Here is a 23,172-nt window from a genome sequence, read left to right on the forward strand (position 1 = left end):
TGAAGAGATTTTTAAAAATCGAGAGAAGCTAAGTTTGCTTGGACAAGTCCCCAAGAACTCTAGTCTTCCCTCCCTACTGCATTGCTGCTGACTTCACCATATCTTCCTCTCCATCTCCATGCTCAAAGGACCACCACCACCTCTGCCCCTCATCTGATCTGGGAATCTGTGGCCCAGAGATGGGAGAGTATGAATGGGGGGAAAGGAAGGGTGTGGGTAGGAGCATTTCATTCTAGCCTAGATGCTCCCCACTACCTATCATGTCAGGGAGGGACTAGGAAGGAAACTCCCGTTCTACTGCCCACTTTGTCTCCCTCCCATTGATTCCCTGCTCCTGGCCTTTATCTCACTTTTTGGGGGGGGAGGAGGAGAAGTCAAATGTTAGAAGGTTCCAGAGAGAAGAGAAAAGTGAATCTCTACCGTTAAGTCTTCTTCCTCTCAAGATCCCTTTCTGTATCTCCATTCTAATCCCTCACCCCAGAGGCCCTGCTATACGTTTGGGGTTAGGGTTAAAATGAGTATTCGAGTATCCACCATGGATCAGTATTTCTGTGAGAGAATGCATTCTGAGTTCAGAAAAGACCTTAAAAGTTTTGAAACCCAACATGGCATTCATGAGTTTGGGTATCACAATGGGTCAGATTTTTTTTTTCAGATATAAAACCCACTGCTGTCAGGTTGATTCTGACTCATGGCAACCCTATAGGACAGAGTAGAACTGCCCCATAGGGTTTCCAAGAAGCAGGTGGTGGATTCAGACTGCCGACCTTTTGGTTAGTAGTCAAGCTCTTAACTACTACTCCACCAGGGCTCCTTTTCAGTTATAGGCCTATGTAAAAAATGCTTTCAACAGTTTGCTTTAAAATTTTTTTTTCTATAATAAATTTGAAAACTAGGTTATAGATAATAAGAACAAGAGAAAAATTTAATACAAAAGGAAAATGTAATTAGCAATTATTCTTGAAAATAGACAATTGTCTCTTTAACAGTGTAGGTGGTAATTTATATCATGTGAATACTGAAGATAGAGACTTGACACCATTTCCCCCAATGTGATTCTGTGGGGGTTGGGTGGGAGAGTAAATCATGAGGTGTGGGCCCAGGGGCTGGTGAGTGGTTGTACAGATTCATCCCAACACAGCCTCAAGGGTTGGTATTTGAAGAATGTTCCCAACGTCACTGAACTGTATGTGTAGAAATTATTTAGTGGGTGCAGGTTTTGCTCTATATATTTTCACTAAAAGTAAGTATTATTTTTTAAAAAAGAGTTGGTATTGTGTAAAAAGACCAGACTTATGGTCTGACTGAGACTAGAAGGACCCCGGAGGTCATGGTCCCCGGACCCTCTGTTAGCCCAAGACTGGAACCATTCCCAAAGCCAACTCTTCAGACAGGGATTGGACTGGACTATAAGAAAACGATACTGGTGAGGAGTGAACTTTTGGCTCAAGCAGACACATGAGACTATGTGGGCAGCTCCTGTCTGGAGGGGAGATGAGACGGCAGAGCGTGACAGGAGGAATACAGGGTGGAGAGGAGGAGTGTGCTGTCTCATTAGGGGGAGAGCAGTTAGGAGTACATAGCAAGGTGTGTGTACATTTTTGTATGAGAGACTGACTTGATTTGTAAATTTTCACTTAAAGCACACACACACACAAAAGTTGGCATTGAAGAGCAAGGGGTAACAGCCTTTGTTGGAGGTAGAAATGGAGCAGAAAGTTGATGAGCAAAAGTATAAAAAATGAGTAAAGAAAAAGAGAGAGAGGGAAAAGCCAAATAACAGGAAACTAGATTTAGATTGTGTAAATCAGACAGAAGTGAAAGTACAAGACATAAGGTTTGGGAGCCGGAGAAAAATAAAGCAAAAGAGCAGAGCAGTGAAAAGGGTGCTGGGCTGTTTCATTGTTCAAAAGTACTTTCTTCCCCTCCCTGGGGGAGGACTTTATTTCTCCCACTTTTTGACATTGGCTTGGCCCTGCAACTTCTTCTGGCCAATGAAATGGTAGTAGAGGTGGCGTGTGTCACCCCCAGGCCAACGAAGCTCTAAGGGCCATCAACAATTTTTTTAAGTAATTTCATTGAGGGGCAGAGAGAAAACGCCAGTGAGCCTCTTGGTTACATAAAGCAAAGTCTGCACAGTTTCCCTTCTAGATTCAAACGACCGAGTGGATGAGCTGCTACGCTGATTTCTCTGTGGGCAGAGCTACATCTCTCCTGATCATGCTGTTTTGAACATGGGGCCTGGACTCCTGGAAGGGTACCCTATTCAAAAATCCCTCCCATCCAGGAGAGGTAAAATGGTAACTGCAACTTGGCAGCATCCAAGGAAGTACACGGCCAATAGACTCTAGAAGTCATTGGGTCCAATTCCCAGTTTTATGTGGTTATTTTTTGGGGGTGAGGGGGTTGGTTTGTATAGTAATTCCTATCTCTTTTCCTCAGGCCTTTGTTAAAAGATTTATTTAAAGTTATAACCTAGTTTTAGATGTGCTTTGGAGGCGCAGCGGTGCAGTGGTTAAGAGCTTGGCTGCTAACGAAAAGGCTGGCAGTTCCAATCCACCAGCCGCTCCTTGGAAACCCTATGGGACAGTTCTACTCTGTCCTATAGGGTTGATGAGTTGGAACTGACTCAACAGCATCATGTTTGGAGGATCAAGGATGAAGTCTTATCCATGTTGGGGTGCTAGATACAGGAAGAAAGGTAATAGCTTGGAAAAGCAATTTCAAAGTGGCAGAAAAGTGGAAGCCAGCCAGTGCCAGAAGACTGGCCAAGGTACTAGCAACAACCAGGACTAACTTGTGTAACATGTAAACATTCCTGGGGTTCCCAGAAATACTTTGAAAAGGGATTAGCATAAAAATCAGGACTTTAAACTGTCACAGAGGTTGGGGGCTTGAATGGTTATATTCATCCTGGACCCAGCTAAAAACCATTTTCTTTGTATTCTCTATCCTCCCTAGCCTGTTATTGCCTTCTTACTCTGCAGTTATACATCTACTTTGTAGATAATAACATAGTATAGATCTCCAAGATAGTGGTTTGCTTTTAGGCCTGTTCCCACCCCACATCTCGTTTTATTTACTTTGTAATCCCAGTGTCTGGTTCAAAAAACATCAGTGGAACGAACAACTGCCTTCTAGGAGCCATGCAGTGTTCTAGGTGGGAATCCAAAAAGTCAGGGAAGATGTAGAATACCGGGTGTGGCTTTTTCCTTTCTCCCTATCCAAGCAGATAGGGTTCTGAGTTCACTGTCTCAGGAGAGGGTGTCACAGGGTGAAGAAAAGATTGTTTGTGGGAAAAGGCCTGTCCACATTAAGATTATACTCTTTGAATAAAATCCATTGTGGTACCTCTGAGGAAACAAAATTCATTATTTTCCCCAAGGCTTGGGATGCAGGGAGATCTGAATTGGCTTTGAGTGCAAAAACTGTAAAATGTACCGTAGCTTTAACTTCATCACATGGTTTTGGCACGGCCTTATGGGCCAGGAGAAGGCTCCAATACTGCAAACGTGGAGTTTCTTTTTGTCCCGTTAACCGTTTCTTCCATTACAAAATTTTTTTTGAGTTTGCTTTCTTTCAAGAATTTGGCATCCCTTGACTGGTGATTCCGGGCTGGAAGTTTATCTTTGCAACTGAGATCCCCTGGCTAGACTACGTGCCGTGAAACATGTTCTCCACCTGCCCTCCAGGCTGGAGGGTGCGAGATGGGGATGGGTGCATGTGCAGATCTGCATAAGGATGGGTGGCTCAGCTGCTCCCGCTGCAGTAAAAAGTAGCCCAAGCAATCCCCTGTAAGTTGCCTCTATCAATCCCTTCTGGCTCCTGGGTCCCCCGGCTTGCAGCCATCATTGACCTCCTTGCATGGCTCCTGCCTTTTATGATAGTGTTCTCCCGTGTGCTTGCCACATGCATCTCAGGCTGCAGTTTCTCTCTTTAATTTGATCTCATCTGTAATTTCACATTCTCAGGGATTTCTTAGTTTCAGATCCTCCCAGATTTCCCCTTCTTGTTTTGTTTGGCAACGTTATCTCCCCACTCTTAAAAACACTCATTTCTAAGGTTTAGTGCAGAAGTGGAGGTAGGGAGGACCACGTGTCATCCACCGGAAGCACACACCAGAGCACAACATATAATCGTGGTTAACGAGGTATGACAACCAACGACCGAGGACACGGTGGTTACAGCATTTCCAAGAAGTATCGGAAGGCTGGCAGAGTGACTCTGCATCTACATCATATTCTCTGAAGACTGGACTGTTAGTATCTATTTTTTTAATAAAGATTCTATGTATCTGGGAAGTGGGAACCAAAACCAAACCATTGCCATCGAGTCAATTCCGACTCATAGAGGCCCTGTAGAGGGAACTGGTAATAAACAGCAAAAGTAACAACAGCTATTATTTAACAATCTCTGTGAGCCCTGTGTGTGTCACTTAAACCTTACAACCACCTTATGAAGTTGGTACCATCCTTTCTAACATACTGTAGATCAGCAAATTAGAAACAAAAGAAGGTAAGGGGTGCTAGGAACAAACATTCAGTTGTAAGCAAAGCCAGCAAAAAACACAATTCCAGAAAAATACAGGTCTGAGGCCATTTAAAATAGAGGGGGCAATAATTTATAATGATAACCCTAAATTATCAAGAGAAATTAAAATGTGTTTTAATACAGTCTAAGAAAGCATGCAAGTGTATGATCCATTTAATACTTTTGTTAAAATGTTAAAATAAAACAAACATTAGTTCTTTATGAGTTAAGCTTCAGTTATCTGGAATATTTATTTACAGGATATGTCCACTGTATGCCAGACAGTCAGGAGGCCTGTATGAGAGCTCCCTAATCGCCACTGAGATAAAAGGACAAACCAGGCTTGTATGGAAGAAATGTGAATTTGAATTTTCCACCAACTTCATGCATCGTAAGGCATCCTGAGATAGCAAACTTACTTATCATTTAAAAATAACCCTGCATGACTGCTTGTTAAGTTTGATGCACTGATTTAAAGTCATCTGAGGCTTATGGATTTAGTCACATTCAGTATAAATATTCTAGAGTTTACTTTCAAAATCTGGATTATTTTGACAATGCCCCCTCCCCCCCCCAAAAAAAACACCCATGTTGAAGCAGACACTAAGAACCTACAATCTAAGCTTTTTATAAGCATATAGTGATATGAAAATTTAGACAATTTGGGACAAGATTCATGTTTGATAAAAGAATACTTTTCTCTGTTCACATGGTACCACATAGAGTAAGTTTTTAACTGACACACACACACAAAAAAAAGCCCAAAATGTTGCTCTTATGAGGAATGGTAATGAATATATAACAAAACATATGACCACAACAAAGCTCTGAAATTTTAAGAACAGGACTTTGACTTTAAATAGTTAGTAGTCTTTTCATGTCACCAAAACCTGTGACTGTTTGCACAAAAAGGTGGAAATTCCGCTTCCTCAGATCACCGGTCCTGTTGTTAAGCCAGAGGGATTCACTGTGGTATGTGCTGCTATGGCTTTGATTTTAATTTGGCAGTGAAACACCTGCAAGTCTAACGTTATCACTAATGTCACACTCACTTCAGGGTACCTTATCGAAAGGTTAACGCACCTCAGAAACTGAAGGGTGCAGTGTATTTTCGTTTCAAAAACACCCACAAACTAAAAGATATTTAAAATCTTTATTGTTTCATCATCAAAAGTTTTCTTTCCATAGTAGAATGGCAATGCTGTATCAGTGCATATTCTATGGGAAATTCATACCCCGAGAGAGTGGCCTAAAAATCAGAGACAGCACTAGGTCAAGCCAGTGTGCAAGATCAAAGACACAGTGCGGTCTATGCGGTTAGTACAGGGAAAGAATATGCAGCTGTTAGAAAAAGGGTCTATGGCCAAGTGAATCCACAGTAGCAGTGCACTGCACTGGCATTCTAGAAGACCAGAAAATGGGGAAGAAACAATGTACTTCCTGCAAAAAAATCAAGTAGATCGCAGGCACAGAGTTCCCAGTTGTTATCACCAGCTGTCTCATTCACGGGTAACTGAACTCTCTTTTTCATGTAGGATCACTGGAGTGTAGAACACTCTAACACTGAAGCCATTGTCAGCCTGATGTGTAAATGGTACAGCCACCGGCATACCTTTAATTCTCCTTCCCATCTCATGGCTAAAATTAACAACCTGGAGTAGGCAATACCATCTATGGTTTTAAGCATCGTTAGTAAAAAGCTGAATGAACTCAAAATTTGTCCCTACTTTGTTAAGAAATCAGCTTTACAAAACAACAGAAGGTAGCTGTCATGATTATGCAGTTTTGTATAAAGGCAAAACCATTTTTAGGTAAGTACAATGAATAAATACACAAACCAATACCCTTAACAAAATACTGTCAGGCCAACTTGAACACTGTCATAACCAGCTCCTGAAAAAAAGTACTGATAACTGTGAGATGCAAATGACCACTACGATTTGATCATGCCTGGGCACTGGGGAGTTTTTGGTCAGGTTTGTGTCTGAAGCTGCTATACAGCTGGACTTGGCTATTTTGCATTAATTCACACAACTAAATGCCTTTTATAAGGAAATAGCTCATCTATCCTAAGGAAATCAAAATCAAAATAGTTGAGAGATATACAGGAAACGTGTCTTAAATATTCTCACATGACATATGATATAACCTTAGAGAAGAACAACTACAATTACCACGGTCTAGACCTGAAATTGTTAACACACAGATTACCTGCGAGACTAACACATCTCTTGTGAATCATGCCAAGGCCTTGCGGGGCGGGGGCACTCTGAACGTTATGGCATAGCAATTACTTTTCAGGTAAGTTAAACACTCCTAACTTTAAGTGTTATTAAACTATATTTGGAAAGTTGTTTTACTTAATATATACAATGTATAAAAAGGTTAGAAGGTGGAGTCAGGGACAGGTTTTCTGGTATGGGTGATGCAAACACACAGCTGTCCCTCAGGAGGAGTTCCCTGTCTGCCTATGTCATCCATGGTAAAACATGGAAGGCTGATGGAAGATCAAAAACTGTCACTCCTCCCTAGAAACCTGATTCAAAAACATGGAATTTTGACAGGTGTTTCTTCCCACAATGCAACTCATTCTTTCGACTTCAACTACGAGAAACATACAAATCACATCTCAAAAATTGGTTTTCACACCCTTACTTTGAAGTTTAACAGTGAGTTCTTCTAATGATTGCAAAGAAAAGCACACCTTTGTAGCAATTCCACAAAATAATTCTGAATTCACAAAACACCTGCTATTAGTAAAACCATCAACCCTTATTGAGGGTGTGGCATTAATACTTGGCCCCTCTGAGGTAAAAATGCAACTGTATTTGCACTTAGTATATACTCTTAAGGTATGCCAACGGTCTCCATGTTTGCATAAAATCGGGACAGATGTCATCCTGATTGAAAAACTCATTTTTGTAACTTTTTATAATAATCGAGGTTGAATAATCTTGAGAAAAGATGTACTTTAACCCAGTAACACAGCCAGCAGAATTCTGACTTCCTAACCAATACAAATAGTTATTACATTAAAAAAAAAACTTTAGCATTGCATATTTATTAAAAAAAAAAATGAATAGGAAAAACATAAATATTTAAATTCAGCAGGACACCACAAAAAGCATACTGTAGATAAGTGTGAAATCAGTCAAGCTTTTCCAAAAGAAATGAATCCTTTTAATCCTTCAGCAAGTCTCTGTGAAAACAGGATGCTTACAATAACAGCGGAGAGGGAGCACCCAGAACACCCCCGAGAGGCCTGCTACACCGTTCAGCATTACTGCCCATCTCGTTTGCATGGACGGCCAAAGAGCGACAAGAAGTTTGTTTTATAAGAGTTCAGCAATTCCTTTTCACCACTGCTGCCAGCTGAAGTCGTCATTGCTTCCAAAGACCAAGAAAAAGCCTAGGATAGTCGCAAAGATGACTGTGTTTCCTGTGAGAACCAGGGCGCAGGCTCCCCATGCAATCTGCAGAAAGAAGACAGATACACTCAGTCAACAGACGTATGACAAACAAAGAGAAAATGAAAAGCAAATCCAGGCTCTAGTTGTATGCCAATCATGGACTAAAAGAAATATGATTTGTAAGAATAACTCATGGTACTGAACATGGAATGGTACTTGTATAGTCCTTTCTTTTTTTAATGTTTGGTTCCTTTAAAAAGAAAGAAGATGACGGAGGATGGTAACTGTTCAAAAGTGAGCTTGACTTCTAGGCTATGAGGAGGTAACAGAGAATTCCACAATTTTCTGTTTATAAAGAAATTTTCTCTAACTCTTCCATTAGAGAAGCTAAAATTTTATCTCGAGAGCAGATTAAATTTAGAATGTCGGAGATGAAAACAGACTCATGAACATTCTTTTACAGGAGCAGGGGGAATTATCTCCCTCTGTCCTCTCAGTCTTTTTTCCCACCTCCTCAGAGATGGAGGAGTCAATCTGATGGTGGGCCTGAGGGAAGTTCTAAGTATTTGCAGCCCAGCTCCTTCTCCTCTCTGGTTCTTCCCACCTGCAGAGAGAGAAGGTTCAGCCTCCTCAGGTCTCCTACGTTTTAAGGTGGACAGGGCAGGCCTCTGGCCACTCGGCACTGGGTGGGCGGATGTGCCGAGGCCTGAGTGTGAAGCACCGGCAAGCCAACTGTTGCTGCCGACCTGGCTAGTTCTCCAACAACACTTTAATCAGTTAATGACAACTAACGTTAAATTTTCATCTCTGTCCTCCAGGCTCCTATGTCTTTCATCTCTTTTTCATGCTATTCAACAAAATTGTTTTGTTGAGAAAAACTTAACAGAGTCTAATATAAAATCAGCCCTGGTGGCACCGTGGTTAAGAACTCAGCTGGTAATCAAAAAGTGGGCAGTTCAAATCTACCAGCTGCTCCTTGGAAACCCTACGGGGCAGTTCTACGCTGTCCTATAGGGTTGCTATGAGTAGGAATCGACTCAACGGCAACGAGTAATATAAAATCAGCCCTGGTGGCACAGTGGTTAAGCACTCAGCTGCTAACCGAAATGTCAGTGATTCAAACCCACCAGCCACTCTGCGGAAGAAAGATGTGACAGTCTGCTTCTGTAAAGATTTATAGCTTTGGAAGCCCCAAGAGAAATTCTACTCTGTCCTACAGGGTTGCTGGGAGTTGGAATGGACAATGGCAGTGGGAATATAAAATCATTAATAGAAAAATATATCCAAGGAGTTTATCACTTACCAGGTGTGCTCTGGCAAAAACAATGGGAAGTCCAAAAGCTGAGACAACAATGCCTGTTGTAAGAAATATGGCAAGTTCCTTACAGGCATTACTCATAGCATCTGTGTCATCCACTAATCTTCTTGCTATGCAGTATGGGATAGGTGAAAGGATGTAAAAAAACAGAACGAAGAGGGGCCAGTATTGGCTAGAAACAGAAAAAGAAGTTATTGTAGTTTCTGCTATTCATGTCATTTTCCTATGTACAAAATATGCTTGTTTCTTTTTTTCTGGCTTTAACAAACAGAAGTTTATTTTCTCACGGTTCAGGAGGCTAGAAGTCTGAATTCAGGGCATCGGCTCTAGGGGAAGGCTTTGTCCCTGTTGGCACTGGGGGAAGGGCCTTGTCTCGTCTCAGCTTGTTTCTTGGTTCCTTGGTGATCTTCACGTGGTGTGGCAGCCATCTTCTCCCATCTCTGCTTGTTTGTCCTAATCTGCTTTTTTTTTTCCTTTTTTTAAAATTGTACTTTAAGTGAAAGTTTACAGTTCAAGATAGTTTCTCATATAAAAATTTATATATACTTTGTTATGTGACCCCAGTTGCTCTCCTTATAATGTGACAGCACACTCCTCCTCTCCACCCTGGATTTCCTGTGCCCATTCAACCAGCTCCTGTCCCCCTCTGCCTTCTCATGTTGCCTCCGGATAGGAGCTGCCCATTTAGTCTCATGTATCTACTTTTTTTTTTTTTTTAATCTACTTGAGCTAAGAAGCACTCTCTTCAGGAGTATCATTTTATGTCTTATAGTCCAGTCTATTCTTTGTCTGAAAAGGTGGCTTCAGGAATGGTTTCAGTTTTGAGCTAAGAGACAGTCTGGGGACCATGTCTTCCAGGGTCCCTCCAGTCTCAGACCATTAAGTCTGGTCTTTTTACTAGAATTTGAGTTCTGCACCCTGCTTTTCTCCTGCACCATCAGGGACTGTCTGTTGTGTTCCCTGTCAGGGTGGTCATTGGTGGTAGCCGGGCACCATCTGGTTCTTCTCGTCTCAGGGTGATGCAGTCTCTGGTTTACGTGGCCCTTTCTGTCTCTTGGGCTAACCAAAATATGCTTATTTTAAAACAAGACTGAAAGGACTATTGCAAGGTACAAAACATGATACAGTTTATAAACAAGCTATAACCTGAACACTGAAAAAGGAAATAAACGTTTTAAGTTACACCAAAAAGAAACCAAACCCAGTGCCGTCGAGTCGATTCCAACTCATAGCAACACAGTAGAATGGCCCCACAGAGTTTCCAAGGAGCGCCTAGAGGATTCAAACTGCCAGCCGCTAGGTTAGCAGCCACAGCACTTAACCACTATGCCACCTGAGTTTCCATTTTGAATTATAGTATCCTTAAAATCAATTAAAACATAATATAAATTTTCTTATAACATTAAAATGCTCTATAAGTTAGAACAGTAGGAATCAAGGCCCAAAACTGAAAATATTTTTTCATTTTAGGATATAAATAAAGAGGCAATATAAATAAAGAGGCATGTGGCGAATGGGAACATTAATATAGTAATTCTTAAAATTTAAGATTCATGCCCTTGACTTATAATGCTAATAAATAAATACCCTGTCTTAGCTGAACCGTCCCCCACACTTTCCTTAAGTCAGTAGCAATTCCCCACATACTGAAAATATAGAAAACTAATTGAAAGTTATTTTGGAGATTTTCATTCAGAATACAGAACTTATCATAATAAAAATAGAGGGCTTTGCTCTGTAGCCTAGTTACCTGTGTTGTGCCAGTGTCATCTCCTGGTTCTGATAATACACTACGGTTACGTAAGATGTTACCACTGGGGGTAGCTGGGTGAAGGGTACAGGGGACTTCTGTGTACTATTTTTGCAACCTCTTAGAGTTGAAATTATTTCAAAATAAAAAGGTAAAAGGAAATGAATGGCCTTTAAACCTGCTGTGAAATAAAATATACATCACAGTAGAGATTTGCTTATACTTAATGGCTTATGATAAGCAAATATCTATGCTTTTCCTAAATATTATAAAATTTAAAAAGTTCCAAATTCAATACATGCTCAATGAAAAAAAAAAAGTCAAATACAAAAGCAAAAAAAGTGAAAACTAACAGTTCCCCACACGTTCCCTGCTTTCAGGAGGGACGAGAGTCCCTGGCGAAGGACACCATGCTTGCTGAAGTAGGGGGTCAGTGAAAGACAGGAAGACCCTCAACGAGACGCACCGCCACAGTGGGCTCAGAAATAGCAAAGACTGTGAGAATGGCGCAGGGCCAGGCAGTGTCTCGTTCTGTTGTACACTGGGTCACTACGAGTTGGCACAAACTCCCCACACCTGACAACAACATGCCTATGGTTATGGTCCCATTTGGGAGTCAGCTGTCTACTTTGTTAGTGAGGCAGAATTAAAACCAAAAAAACCGAATGCACTGCAGCTGAGTCGATTCTGACTCATAATGACCCTGTAGGACAGAGTACAACTGCCCTGGAGGGTTTCCAAGGAGCAGCTGGTGGATCTGAACTGCTAACTTTTTGGTTAGCAGCCGATCTCTTAACCATTGGGCCACCAGGGCCCCATTAGAATTAGGCCATGTTAATAAGGATCGGGTTGTTTTTTATGTTAGTGAGGTGGGATTAGGCTGCATGTGTCTTGAGAGTCACCACCCTTCACCATCCTACAAGATATAAAAGCAGAGAGAAGTGAGCAGAGAGGGAGCTCCTAATGCGAAGCAAGAGTCGGGAGTGGAACGCATTCTTTGGACCCAGGGTCCCTGCCCTGAGAACCTCCTAGACCCAGGGCAAGACTGATGCCAAGACACATGGAGATCTCCAACGGACGCCGGGCCCACAGACGCTGAAAAGAGACAAGGATATTCCCCGAGACTTGACACAGAGAGAAAGCCTTCCCCTAGAGCTGGTGCCCTGAATTCAGACTTCCAGCCTCCTAAACTGTGAGAACATTTCTGCTTGTTAAGGCCATCCGCCTGTGGTATTTGTGTTACAGCAGCACTAGGTAACTGAGACACATGTCGATACTAACAGGGCTTCCTCCTCCGTTTACAGACCGCCCAGTATGTCCACAGACGGATGTATCATAATTTAACCATGATTTTAATGGACACTTAGGATGCTTTCAGGTTTTTTGGGGGGGGAGGGGATATTATACACAAGGCTGCCATTAACACTTACACTCTCTCCCCACAAACATATCTTTGCAAACATCTGCAAGCGTATTTTTACAAGAAATAATATATAAATTGAGCACCACAAGGACAATGGCCTTGAAAATATTTGCATCTATTTTTATACTCCGACCTACAATGCCTGTTCGCCTGTATTTTTTTACTCTGCCAACGGATCTCATTAATTTTGAGTGAGGTCAATAAATTGCAAACAAGCAATTTCTTATTGGCAATTTATAGTTCTTTTTTCATATTTGTTCATTTTATCTTTTTATTATTCATTCTTGAAAGTTATTTCTATTCTGTGGGGTTGACATTAACTTTATCCAAAGAATCTGGTCTTTTTTTTGCTCAGGTGCTGAGAGATAATCTCTTTAAAAAAAAAAAAAAACTTGGAATTACACGTCTTTGATAAAGACTCCAGACCACACGTAACTAACAGGTTCAGTGAGGTGATGAGGTGACTCTGGGATGGGGGCTGGCCAGGCCTGAAAGACTCAACACCTTGTGATCACCTCGCGATACTCAACAACCTCAGGGGAGAAGGGCTGGAATTTGTGTTACGTAATGGGATCCCTAATAAAACCTCTGGACGTGGAAGCTCCATGGGCTTCCTGGTTGGTGCAGGTCATCCGTGCATGCTGGAGAGCAGCGTGTCCCTCTCTGAGACATGGAAGCTCCATGTTGGAAACCCTCCAGGCCTTCCCCTATGTGGTCTCTTCATTTGTATCCTCTTTTGCTGTAGTAATGCTGTAATCGTAAGTACTACAATTTCTGTAAGTTGTTCCAGTGAATTATCGAACCCAGAAGAGTGGTGGGAGCCAACAGCTCAGAGATGAGGGTGGCTGGGAACCTCAGAGCTTATAGCTGGTATCCTGAAGGGGGTGGGGGGAGAAGAAACTCCTGAATTTGTTGCCTGCGTGTCAGAAGTGAGGGATCCTGGGGAGTCCCTGAGCCTATGGCTGGAATCTTAAAGGAGTAGTTGGAGTACCCTGAATTTGTAGCCAGCAGGTCTGAAGCAAGGGGAACTGTCGGGACTCCCAAGCTTGCAGCTGGTATATGAAGTATTAGGCTGACTTGGCTTCTGAAGGATGGTGTCTTTTTAACTTGTAAGGTCTGACCTAGCTCCAGGTGGCTGTGGTCAAAGGAGGAAGTGCTACACGGGCACATGGTGTTAGGACTGAACAGAGAAGTGAAAGAGTGTTGGTTTTTTTTATTTTCCGTTGATTTGAGATTTCCACACAACACATATCCTAGGCAAAGTAACTGTTTATGTGATTTTTTTCTCTTAGTCAACTGATGTCTTATGGCTCTACTTATTTCATCTTCGGCTGAAAAGTTTCTAATTTTCATGTGCTTAAATTTATCAATAAAACCAGTTGCTGCTGAGTCGAGTCTGACTCATGGCAACCCTATGTGTGTCAGAGTAGAACTGTGCTCTATAGGGTTTTCAGTGGCTGATTTTTCGGAAATAGATTGCCAGGCCTTTCTTCTGCAGGGTCTCTGGGTGGACTCGAGGCTCCAACATCTTGGTTAGGAGCTGAGCTTGTTAATCATTTGCCCCACCCAGGGACTTCCAGTTCCTCAAAACTGAGCAGAAGGGAGGGACTAAAGTGTTGCCACTACAGAACTAGCAGTAGTCCAGGAGCAGGTGAGAGTTCAAAGGTCTTTTCTGCACCATACCAAAACCAAACCCAGTGCCACTGAGTCGATTCCGACTCATAGCAACCCTATAGGACAGAGCAGAACTGCCCCACAGAGTTTCCAAGGAGCGCCTGGCGGATTCGAACTGCCGACCCTTGGTTAGCAGCCGCAGCTCTTAACCACTTTGCCACCAGGGTTTCCTTCTGCACCATGGCGTCCTAAAATCTTTACAAACAAATTTTACATGACGAACTTTTAAAAGGGTGTATGTATGGCAAATGAACATTTTTCTGCAATAGTTCACAGTAGTAAAAAAATTTTTCAAAGCTTTAGAAGTAAAAAAATTTTCACCCTTAAACACCCAAAAAGACAACTATTTTACCTACTTGTATATTGGAAGGGCACATCCAAGCATCAAAAACATCAGCCCGACTGCTCCTCCAAAGGACAAACTAATCAGAGCTGCAAAGCCAACAAGAAAGTCAAATGGAAATATCAATTAGTTAAATCTGGTTGTAGTTAGCATACTAACAGCTTCAACATTACCTGTAATCCCAGAAGCAAAACAAAAAGCAATCCAAGTGTAGCAAAAGTGAGTTGTCTTCCAAAGCGTAAGTTATCTAGTTTTAGGGTAAGTCTTCTGTGGTGTCATCCAGGCACAATAAAGTGATATTTACTTTTAAAGCCCTGACCTAGCATACCACCACATTCCCCAATTACTGCCTCCCTTTCTAAGGCAGTATCACAACCCGTAAGATCAAGGCCCCTCTGGGCATCAGGCCTGTATTTACCGCACACATCGTTACCGTTTTGAAAAGCAGGTTCTCAGCTTTATTGGCATTTAGAGGCCTCACCAATGGGAAAACCTCTCCTCATTAGCCCTTGCTTCTGGCACATACACTCCAACGTGCACAAAATCGATAAGAAAAAAGTATCCAAGGATATTGGTAGCTAATAATTTTAAATCAACGAATTTGTTATAAATCTTAAAATAGTTTACAAAACTATAGCTGGATTTTCTCCCTGAATCTTCTATGCATTAGAAAATTTGCAGGATTATGGGTACAATCCTTCCATGGTATCACTATTTTAAGGCATTATCATAAGCAACAAATGTGAAATACGGTTTCTAAAGGCGAAATACACAGTTTCTAAAGTTTTATAGATATATACACTTATAAAAAGCATTATATTTTATAAAGTGATTTCACATACATTAGTGAGTAGACACTACTTTCTAGAATAAGCATAGTTAATCAATCTCTAGAATTAAGCAAAGAAATACATGATCACTTATTCTGAGTCCTACATAACCTGTGCATTGCTGCAGCTCCAGTGACTGACAGAGTAATTTCTGGCTGTCTTAGAGTTACTAAGACAAAATCCAACACCTACAAACCAAAATTAACAGGAAGGGGGTTGAACGCTGCCAAATACCACTGACATATTTCTTAGATTTAAAACGGTTATAGTCAAGGACACCCACTGATGTCATAGCTTGGTAGATTGGGATTTCAGATCACTGATGTGGGTCATGTCAAACTTGAGCATATTTACTTAGTCCTTAATGTCATTATGGGGCCCTGGTGGCACAGTGGTTAAGCGTTTGGCTGCTTACCAAAAGTTCGGTAGTTCGAATCCACCAGCTGCTCCTTGGAAACCCTATGGGGCAGCTCTACTCTGTTTTATAAGATTGCTATGAGTCAGAACCAACTTGATGGCAGTGGGTTTGGTTTTTTTGTATTTTAATGCCACTGTATTTTCAAAGATAAATAAAGACAGTAGGAGACACTTTAAGTTTACAAAGGGAATGCAATGTGAACTGTGAGGAAAACGCTGAATTTACCATTTGTTCTGCTCAGTTCGAGAGAGGTCTTCACCATCAGGCCTCTGCCTACCTCTCTTGACACGTATTATCCTTGTTCTCTGCACTGTAGTTACACTGGTTTTCCGTCCTGGAAGCCAGCAGGGTCCCTCACCCACATGGCCTGTACATATCTTACTCGTTTTACCTCACACACTTTTTCATTCATTCAGGAAATAGTTACTGTGAGCCAAATACGAAACAGCCTCCGGGCATCTGGCGGGAAAGGAGACAGGGCCCTTTCACGATCATGAAGTTCGTATTCTTGTCCCACTCCTCTTTCCTCCAGGTTGACTCCTCCTTTCCCTTCAGCTCTCAGCTCAGTCATCTCTTCCTCGGTGAGGTGTTTCCAAACCTCCTGACTAGACCAATGCCTCCTACGTGTATTTACTCATTCATTCAGCAACTGTCTGCTGAGCACCTAATGTGTGCCCATGTGCTATTCTGGATACTGGAGACAGAGCAACGAAAAATGATCGATGCTCTTGCTGTCATGGAGCTTGCATGCTAGTGGGAGAATAAAATGATTTAAAAAAAAAAAAAGGCAAGCAAGTAAATGTCAGGTGTTATGAAAAAAGTCAGGCAGGGTAAGGGATGGGGTGCTCCTTCAGACAGCGTGGCCTGGGAAGGTGCTGGGAAGGTGTCTCTGTGGAGGTGACCTGTGGAGGAGGGGGGACGGTGGGGAAGAGGAGTAAATCATGGGGCTACCTGGGGACGAGTGTTGCAAGCAGAGGGGCATGCTGGGGCAGAGGTCCTCTGGGCTTGGTTATCACAGCTGTAATTTTATGTTGATTTGCAATTGCCTTTCCTTCCGAACTGTATGTGCCGCGAGAGCAGAGAGCAAGTTTTTCTGTTGTTGTTAATGCTTGTGTCCCAGGTCTTTACACTCAATAACACATGGTTGTGGAACGAATGAAAGAAAACCGGGGGAAAAAGAGCGAGAGCGATGTAGCAGAGTGGAAACGGCGCAGAACTTAGAGGCTCTGGATCCTAGTCCCTACTGGGCTGCTGTGTGCCGCCGAGTCGATTCTGACTCACAGCGACCCTATGTAACAGAGTAGAGCTGCCCCATGGGGTTACCAAGGCGGTAATCTTTATGGGAGTAGACTGCCACCTCTTTCACCCATGGAGCAGCTTGTGGGTGCCAGCTGCCAACCTTTCAATTAGCAGCTGAGCACTTAACCACTGCGCCACTACTAGCCAATAATAATTTGAGTCCCAGTTCTTTCTTCTACAAAATTAAAGAATTGAACTACATCTAAAATGAAAATAATTCTCTGAACACTAAAGGTACTTGTTAAAAAACATGCTGAAGAAGTGAAAAACCATCCCCACTTTTTGAAGCGTAGTTGTCAAGCTGCTATATTCACCACTACAAACACAATACAGTAACACCTCACTTACTCAGATGCCTTTTTCTGAAGATATAGCTTAGAGTCCCGGAAAAAACAAAGGTTACTAAAGGGGAAAAAGAGATGTCACAAAGGCCACACACTATAACTTTATAAACAGACCTTTAGGCTCTATTCAGAAATTATTAGTTTTTGTAAGCAAAGTTTTTGTGAACTATCGTGTGTGAATTCAAACACCATAAAAAATTATTTGAAGAATCATCTATGCTTATTTATATTTTTTAATAGGTAAGTTTATGCACATACCCAGAACAAAATGAAATGAAAAGCAAGTTCGCCTTCCCCTCAGTGATCACTGTTACCTGTTTCTTGTGACACAAAATTGTTTCCTAGATTGAAATAAGGTGCCCTGGTGGCACAACACCCTGGTGGCACAACAGTTAAGCACTCAGCTGCTAACTGAAAGGTTGGCAGTTCAAACCCACCCAATGGCTCCTCGGGAGAATACCAGGTAGACTACAAAAGATTAAAACCAAAAACCTACTGCTGTCGGGTCGATTCTGACTCACAGCGACCCTATATGAGATGAGGATGACAAAAGATTACAACCTAGAAAACCCTATGGGACAGTTCTACTCTGTCATAGAGGGTCACTATGAGTCAAAAATGGACTCAAGGGCAGCTAACAACAGTAACAACAGATTGGAACAAATGAGAAATAGGAGGAAAAGCTGCATACAAGCAAGAATAACCCTCTGACAGGAGGGAGGGGATGGAAAATTCTTGAATGTCAGGCAGAAAATTCGCAAAAAGCCTAGCAGTTTGCAATAATCTCAACAAGATGCAAATAGCTTTAGATAGGAATAAAAAAGCCTGGTAATATTTCATTGAGTTTTAACATGGGTCTATGACAGAGACAATCATTTAAAAAAGAAAGTGTAAATTCTTTTGAGTACACTCTTAAAAATTTAAAGATGGTCTCTTAAAAAAAAAAATCAAGAACTAAAAAGAGGTATCAGGTATCAAGACAATTTTACGTGGCAGTGAACCTCTCAGTAATACTGGGTAAGATAAAAGACAAGGAGATTAAATAAATTGCTCCAAAGTGTTCTCAACACTTGCAGTACTGCCCTGACAGGGAACACAACAGAGGACCCCTGAAGGAGCAGGAGAATAGTGGGATGCAGACCTCAAATTTTTGTAAAAAGACCAGACTTAATGGTCTGACTGAGACTGGACAGACCCCAGCGGTCACAGCCCCTGGACTCTCTGTTAGCCCAATACTGGAACCATTCCCGAAGCCAACTCTTCAGACAGGGATTGGACTGGACTATAAGACAGAAAAAGATATTGGAAAGAAGTGAGCTTCTTGGCTCAAGGAGACACTTGAGACTATGCAGGCAGCTCTTGTCTGGAGGTGAGATGAGAAGGCAGAGGGGGACAGGAGCTGGCTGAGTGGACACAGGCAATACAGGATGGAGAGGAGGAGTGTGCTGTCTCATTGAGAGGAGAGCAGCTAGGAGTACACAGCATTGTGTGTGTAAGTTTTTGTATGAGACACTAACTTAATAAGTTGTAGACTTTCACTTAAAGCACAATAAATTAAAAAAATAAATTAAAAAAACCCGCAGTGTTTCTTAGGTCTTATGAAATTACCAACTAAGCTGATTTAAATATAAATTTCATCATTTGTATATAAATCGTCCTAAATGACACATCGACATGGCAAAAATTTCTACAGTAACCGAGTGATGCAACATTTGGGAGACAAAGCTTAAGACGAGTCTGGTTTCTCCTCCCAGAACCTCCAGGCTAGGGATGAACAGCACAATTATCTCTAGAAACAGGTGCTGGTTCGGTGATTACAAACGGAAACCACAGCAGATGAGTCAAGCAACAGAAAGTATAAATTAGAGCAGGAGAAAGGACCAGTTCTCTAACCTGGGAATAAACAGAAAAGCCCGATATATTACAAAATAATAGGGAAATGGCTCAAAAATAAAAAAATCTTTAAAAAGTTAGTCTCCAATTATAGCAACTCCTTCCTAATGTAAAGATGACAGGCCAACAGGGAGGGAGAAAATATTGGATTCCCGATAAGCAATCCTAACAACAGAAAATCCCATTTAAACCGAAAGTGTTAAGTACAACTCTGAGATACTTTCACCCGATTAATGTGTTTTAAGTTGGCAGTCCTACTCTGTCCTACAGGGTCACTATGAGTTGGAAATGATTCCACCGCAAGCAAAGGGTTTACGTTTGGAGAAAGAAATTACAAAGCTATTTTGCAGAGAGATGCCCACATTAGATGATACTGAAGAAATCGGAAAGAACAGAAAAAAAGGCAACATCCTAAAAACAACAGCACTGACCCATAACTGCCTTTCACATAAGAATTTTAAAAGGGCTACGTAAAATATGACTCTGGAAAAGCAGCTCAAAAAAAAGTTGTCTTTAAGGGAAATGATATACACAGAAATGCTGTTATCAAAGCTGATTTCCAGCTTGCCTGGCCCTTCTACAAAGTAGCAGCTCAGGAAATCGACGTAATTTGTTGTTAACAAGCCCTGTAAATTGAAAACACTGTTAATGGTGTTTGCTCCTAGCACACAGACAACGAAATTTCCATACAGTGGGAAAGAATGCAACATGCCTTAGTTCTAAAGGGAAGATAGGAATAAAAAAGCCTGGTAAGATGTTTTCAAATTTTAACACGACTTCATCTACAGAAAACGAAACAAAACTTTGAAATCTTAAAAGGCTCAACGCGCAACTGTGGACAGGAAAGCGAACCAGGAGCGCGCTGGGGCCACTTAAGAGTCTACCCGATGGTGGTACCAACATGGCAAATCAAAAGGCACCGGTTTTAGGAACCCGCAAAGCTGGGAGAGCGTCCGCCTTGGGGGCAGATCTCCAAGGTTTCCGAAAGACCCAACCCTTGGAGCTCTGGGAGGGCGTTCGTGCGCCCTCAGGTCTATGGCACTCGCGCCTTTAAGTGGGACATGATACTGCTTTTCCGTAACTGGCACCTCCTGCGGCCTCAGCCCCTTCAGAGCCACCTCTCTCTCGGGTGCAAACTCCTGCAAGACGCGTCTGACGGTCCGAGTCCCAAGGCGACTCCGCACAGAGCGCGAGCCGCTTCACTGTCCGTGTGGGGGGCGACGGGTGGGCGACAGGCCACGGGAATCGGCAGAGGGAGGGCGCTGACGCAGGGAAGCCGCGGTCCCCGCCGCCTCCGGGGGCGCCGCGCCCACCTCTGCCCCGAGCTGCGCGGCCGAGCCGAGGGGCGGCCGGGGGTCGCCGGCGCAGGGACCCCGCGGCGCGTGCCCCGGCCGGGAAGCGGCGTGCCGGGCCGCGCGGACCCTCGCTCGCCCTCCGCCTCGGCGGACACCCAGCCCTCCTCCGCCCAGCGCCCAGGGCCCACCTTTGATGCCGGCCATGGCGGTGACGTTGCTCCTGGCTCCAGGACCCGAGGCGGCGGCGGCGGCGGCCGGGAGACCGGAGACGCCAGGCGGCGGCAGGAGACAACACCCGGAAGTGCGCGAGGCGGCACTTCCGCCCGGTGGCCGGGGCTCGCACGGCGGAGGGGGCGCGCCGGGCTCAGAGGCGGCTGGGCTGGACCTTCTCCTCCTTTCCAGCGTTGCGCTTCGTGGGGTCGCGGCCTAGGGAGACTTTCCGCCCCTGCCCGGTTGGGCGGTACTTGCAGGCTCCGGTCCCATTTCCCTCTCAGAGTCGGGCAGAACCTCCATTCTGAAGCCACAGGCTCTGACCACGCAGTTCTCTGAGAAGAAGGGGACGCGGCTCGCCGCTGTCCCCTGAAGACAAGAGTGATGTCTTTTTAGGATAAATTTACGTTCTTAAAAGCAGACCCATTTTCTCTCCTCCCCGGCCTTGTAATAAACGAGAAGGAAGACTAGATCTATAGTCTGCACTTGGTTCTTTGGGTTTTCCACACAGGACTAGGGTTCTGGTGTGGACCCATCTCCAGAGATAGGAGAAGCAGGACCCAGGAAAGGGTGTCGCAGGTCTGGGTTTAATACAGATCCAATCTTCTGGGAGTCTGAGAGTTGATGGCTTCTTGGTAGTAACGGAGCTAGAAAAAAAAAAAAAAAAGGCAGAAACACAGATCCATTTAGTCATCGTGCTGTTAGGTGCCATGGAGTTGGTTCCGACTCAGTGACTCTGCACAACAAAAGGAAACATTGCCCCGTCCTGCCCCATCCTCACAATTGTTGTTATGCTTGAGCCCATTGTTGCAGCCACTGTGTCAATCCATCCCATTAAGGGTCTTCCCCTTTTTGCTGACCCTCCAATTTACGAAGCATGATGTCCTTCTCCAGGGACTGGTCCCTCCTTATAACATGTCCAAAGTACCAGAAACGAAGTCTCGCCATCCTCGCTTCTAAGGAGCTTTCCGGCTGTACTTCTTCCAAGATAGGTTTTTCTGGCAGTCCATGGTATATTCAGTCTTCTTTGCCAACACCATAATTCAAAGGCATCAATTCTTTGGTCATCGTCCAGCTTTAGCATGCATATAAGGCGATTGAAAATACCATGGCTTAGGTCAGGCACACCTTAGTCTTCCAAGTCACATCTTTGTTATTTAACACTTTAAGGAGGTCTTTTGCAGCAGATTTGCCCAACACAATATGTCATTTGATTTCTTCACTGCTGCTTCCATCGGTGTTGATTGTGGGTCCAAGTAAAATGAAATCCTTGAAAATTTCAATCTTTTCTCCGTTTATCATGATATTGCTTATTGGTTCAATGGTGAGGATTTTTGTTTTATGTTGGGGTGTAACCCTTGGTGGAGGCTGTAGGCTTTGACCTTCATCAGTAAGTGCTTTAAGTCCTCTTCACTTTCAGCAAACAAGGTTGTGTCATCTGCATATCGCAGGTTGTTTACGAGTCTTTCTCCAATCCTGATGCTGATTCTTCTTCATATAGTCTAGCTGCTCAGATTATTTGAACAAGTATGGTGAAAGGCACACCCTTCCTGATTTTAAACGATGTGGTATCCCCTTGTTCTGTTTTAATGACTGCCTCTTGGTCTACACCTCTTAGTCGTTCTGAGATAGACTAGAACAATAGGAAAAATCTGTGGAAACAGCTTGGACAAAACCATATTTGTATGAAAGGCCACATCCTGGAAGAAATCTTCGGCATGTAGATACAGTCTCACCACAGAGCCCATAATCTGCAGAAACAATCTAGAAATTGCTTCACCTGCTTAGCCTAGCTTAACCACAACTTTGTTTGTCAAGACAACAGGTGCCGAGCATGCATGCAAAAGGTAGCCACGTCCCCGAGATGAGCTTCTCTCAGAAGTGACTGTGATAGCCAACCCACTGGTGGGATTTGAACCAGCAGAGTTGGGGAACTGCGTAGGCACCACATCCCATAATGAGTGATGCTAACAGTCCCAGGGCCTTTTGCCTGGGACTCCATCTTGGCCGAGGGCTGTGTGCGCACCTCATTTCCACGGCCACACCAATTCCCTGAAAAACTCCCCCTTTTTCTCAGAAACTGCATGAGTAAAGAAAGGCTGTTTAACATAACCTGGTACGTAAAAGTAGTAACCTTCCTGACTCAAGTGAGTCAGTCTTTTGGAAAGGCTTAGTCCCCTGGCTGATTCCAGTTGCTTGACTCAAGCAAAATAAAGCTTGCTGAAGATAAAGTTTGTCTTTCACCTGTATTCTTACTTGGGAAAAGACGAGGACCTTTTGTGTCAGATTGGCTATTGGTAACAATTCTACAGATATTTATTTGAACACTTACTATGTGCTAGGAACAGTGTTGGAGCCCTGGTGGTGCAGTGGTTAAGAGCTCAGCTGCTAACCAAAAGGCCAGTAGTTCAAATCCACCAGTTGCTTCTTGGAAA

General features: G+C 43.2%; 1 protein-coding gene across 1 annotated transcript; it reads right to left on the reverse strand.

Moving 5' to 3' along the window:
- Positions 1-4,162: 4,162 nt before the first annotated feature.
- On the reverse strand, positions 4,163-20,843 carry LEPROTL1 (leptin receptor overlapping transcript like 1). Its single transcript, XM_010592560.3, has 4 exons — positions 20,716-20,843; positions 14,462-14,537; positions 9,244-9,430; positions 4,163-8,003 (listed from the first exon to the last, which is right to left on the reverse strand). The coding sequence occupies exons 1-4, from the start codon at positions 20,729-20,731 to the stop codon at positions 7,887-7,889; spliced, it is 396 nt and encodes a 131-aa protein (XP_010590862.2). The 5' UTR covers positions 20,732-20,843; the 3' UTR covers positions 4,163-7,886.
- Positions 20,844-23,172: the final 2,329 nt, after the last annotated feature.

This window comes from Loxodonta africana, chromosome 19 (assembly GCF_030014295.1).
Source record: "Loxodonta africana isolate mLoxAfr1 chromosome 19, mLoxAfr1.hap2, whole genome shotgun sequence".
Taxonomy (NCBI): domain Eukaryota; kingdom Metazoa; phylum Chordata; class Mammalia; order Proboscidea; family Elephantidae; genus Loxodonta; species Loxodonta africana.

Coding starts and splice junctions, on each gene's coding strand:
- LEPROTL1 (XM_010592560.3), bottom strand. Junction 9,431..14,461: donor TGTGCCCTTCCAATATACAA/GTAGGTAAAATA, acceptor TTCTGTTTCTAG/CCAATACTGGCCCCTCTTCG. Junction 8,004..9,243: donor TTTTTGCCAGAGCACACCTG/GTAAGTGATAAA, acceptor TTCTTTCTGCAG/ATTGCATGGGGAGCCTGCGC.